Here is a 3,224-nt window from a genome sequence, read left to right as displayed (position 1 = left end):
CGAAAGCAAAAAGCGGAGGAAAACTGCTTACAATTTTTAATCGAACTAAGACGACTAGCCAGCGGGTGTAATTTCCGCGCGTATTTAGACACAGCTCTGCGAAACCAATTTGTTTTTGGATTGAGCAACCAGCGAATACAAAGTCGTCTACTTGAAGAAAAAAATTTAACGTTAGNTGAGACGGCAGTAGAATTGATCAACGGGAACGCTACACGCAAGCAAAACTTAATTTTGCATTACATGGGAGCCGCGGCATATAATATTTTGTGTGACAAAGTTACGCCTCGTATAACAGAAGAATTGCAGTACAGTGAAATTGTGTCTATGTTGGCAGAGCACTACGACCCGCAACCCAATGAAATATTGGAAAATTACCGTTTCCATCTGCGAAAGCAAAAAGCGGAGGAAAACTGCTTACAATTTTTAATCGCACTAAGACGACTAGCCAGCGGGTGTAATTTCCGCGCGTATTTAGACACAGCTCTGCGAAACCAATTTGTTTTTGGATTGAGCAACCAGCGAATACAAAGTCGTCTACTTGAAGAAAAAAATTTAACGTTAGTAATGGCAGAAAATATGGCATCAGCATACGAATGTGCGGAGCGCGGCGGTAAGCGTAAACAAATTGATGGACAAAAGAAAGGTCAAAAAGGGCAACAAAGGAAAAAAACTTAAAGGGAATAGTATGCCAGAAACAGAGCAGCATGACAAAGGGAAATGCTATCGTTGTGGGAGCACTGGTCATCTAGCTACCGAATGCACACACAAAAACACCGTATGTCATTTCTGCAAAATAAAAGGTCATCTGTGAAAAAACTGCTTAAAGGAAAAGCAAAAATTGAACAAAGTTTCGATGGATAACCTTCAAACCGTAGAGGCCTTGTTTCAAATCGGCGACGACAGTGAGAAGCTTTTGCGGAAAAAGATGTGGCATACGCTGAAAGTAAGCAACGTGAATTTGGAGTTTGAAGTGGACACAGGAGCACCAGTGACTATCATCAGCTTAACAGACGCTAAGAAGAATTTTCTAAAATCCCAAGTGAAGAAAACGAATACGAAGTTCTACAGTCGTCCGCTCTCAACACAAGCCGCTAATGGGAAGAGAATGGGTGCGGAAATTGGACATAAAGTGGCAGGAAATCCTGTATACTGAGGTAAACGCTACCGAATCCAATAAACTACAGATTAATACCACTAGTTTGATTAAAAAATGGCCTAAATTATTTGAAGCGAAAATGGGAAAAATCTCGTGGTTTCAGGCACGTTTACATGTAAATTCGGGCACCACGCCTAAGGCATACAAAGCGCGATGCGTAGCATTTTCGTTGTGGGAACCGGTTGAACGTGAGTTGCAGAAGAAAGTCAATGAAAGTCTCTTAGAGAGAGTTGACCAAAGCGAGTGGGCAACCCCCATAGTGGTTGTGCCGAAAAGCGATGGCGCCGTGCGCATTTATGGTGACTACAGGGCCACAATAAACAAAGACCTCGTGATTGACGAATATCCACTCCCCACGATAGATGAGTTGTTTAGTACCATGGCCGGCGGAGACAAATTTTCCAAAATAGATCTGGCAAAAGCGTACTTGCAACTAGAAGTGCATTCCGATGATAGACGTTTCCTTACATTGGCAACCCCGAAAGGCCTTTTCCAACCGACTCGCCTGATGTTTGGCGTAGCATGCGCTCCGGCCATCTGGCAAAGGTGGATGGAGCAACTTCTGAGTGACATCCCCGGCGTATCAGTGTTCCTCGACGACATTAAAGTTACAGCTCCAGACGACTCAACGCATTTACATCGAATTGGGGAAGTACTGGGTCGACTTGATGCGCACAATATGCGGGTTAATTTAGAAAAATCGGAATTCTTTAAAGACTATCGAATACTGCGGTCATGTTATCGATAGAAACGGTAAGGCCTTGGCTGGGGCTTGTGAACTATTATGGACGTTTTATTGAAAACCTGAGCACTATAGTTTACCCGTTGAATCAATTACTACAGAATAATAAAAAATTTTATTTTGATGGCAAATGTGCAAAAGCGTTTACAAAAATAAAGCAGCTAATGCAATCAGATCATGTTTTGACACATTTTGAACCCAGGTTACCTCTCATATTGGCTGTTGACGCTAGCCCGGTTGGCGTCGGAGCCGTGCTAAGCCACAAACTCAAGGACGGGGCGGAGCGTCCAATTCAGTTCGCATAGCAGACGCTGAGCAAAGTGCAGAGAGCCTACAGTCAAATTGACAAGGAGGCGTATGCGATAATTTTTGGCATCAAACGTTTTTATCAGTACTTATATGGAAGGAAATTCCCGCTCGTGACTGATAATAAACCACTGTCGCAGATTTTCTCGCCACATAAAGGATTGCCAACACTGACAGCAACCCGGATGCAACATTACGCACTATTTTTATCATCGTTCCAGTATGAAATTCAGGTGAAGAGATCCAGCGAGAACATGAATGCTGATGCGATGTCAAGACTACCGAACCGCGAGGCTCATCCGTATATGGAAGAAGTTTACCTGATCGAAGCTGAGGCAATAAGCAATTTACCGGTAACTCTACCAGATCTGCAAAAGGCTACAGCGAACGATAAGAGAGTTGAGAAGTTGATGCAGTGTCTTAAGTACGGACGCACTAGTGAAGCGGCTGATCGTTTCGGCATACAACAAACTGAATTTTCGCTTCATGAAGGCTGCCTATTGAGAGGAATTCGGGTATATTTTCCAATGAGTACTAGCGGAACTGCACACAGCGCATTTCGGTATATCACGTATGAAAGCATTGGCACGAGCATATTGCTGGTGGCCACGTATGGATGATGATATCATACAATTAATATCAAACTGTGTGGCGTGCCAGAGAACTAAACCAAATCCAGAAAAGCTAGAGGCAGTGCAAATATGGACTCGACAAAGGAAGGTTTTCGAGCGAGTTCACGTAGACTATGCAGAACCATTCCTGGGCAAGTATTTTTTCGTTTTAGTGGACGCCTATTCAAAATGGCCGGAGGTGCACATAGTACCTAACATGACGGCGACTGCAGCAACTCAAAAGTGTGAAGAGATCTTCGCTGAGTACGGTTTACCCGACGTAATGGTGTCGGACCATGGAACGCAGATTAAGTCTACTGAATTCCAGCAATTTCTTAAAGAAAATGGTATTGTCCATAAGTAGGGTGCTCCATATCACCCAGCGACGAAAGGACAAGCAGAAAGATTC

General features: G+C 43.6%; 1 protein-coding gene across 1 annotated transcript; it reads left to right on the top strand.

The window, feature by feature from the left end:
* Nucleotides 1-1,235: 1,235 nt before the first annotated feature.
* LOC108382881 (uncharacterized protein K02A2.6-like) lies at nt 1,236-2,719 on the top strand (the record flags this gene model as incomplete). The annotated part of the gene is made up of 2 exons (XM_017639247.1): nt 1,236-1,841; nt 2,426-2,719. Coding segments are annotated over exons 1-2 (900 nt in total), but the record flags the coding sequence as incomplete, so codon positions are not given.
* Between the last annotated feature and the right edge of the window lie 505 nt (nt 2,720-3,224).

This window comes from Rhagoletis zephyria, unplaced genomic scaffold (assembly GCF_001687245.7).
Source record: "Rhagoletis zephyria isolate East Lansing unplaced genomic scaffold, Rhagoletis_zephyria_1.1 Rzeph_scaffold_29268, whole genome shotgun sequence".
NCBI lineage: Eukaryota > Metazoa > Arthropoda > Insecta > Diptera > Tephritidae > Rhagoletis > Rhagoletis zephyria.
This window is presented reverse-complemented; position numbering and strand designations above follow the sequence as displayed.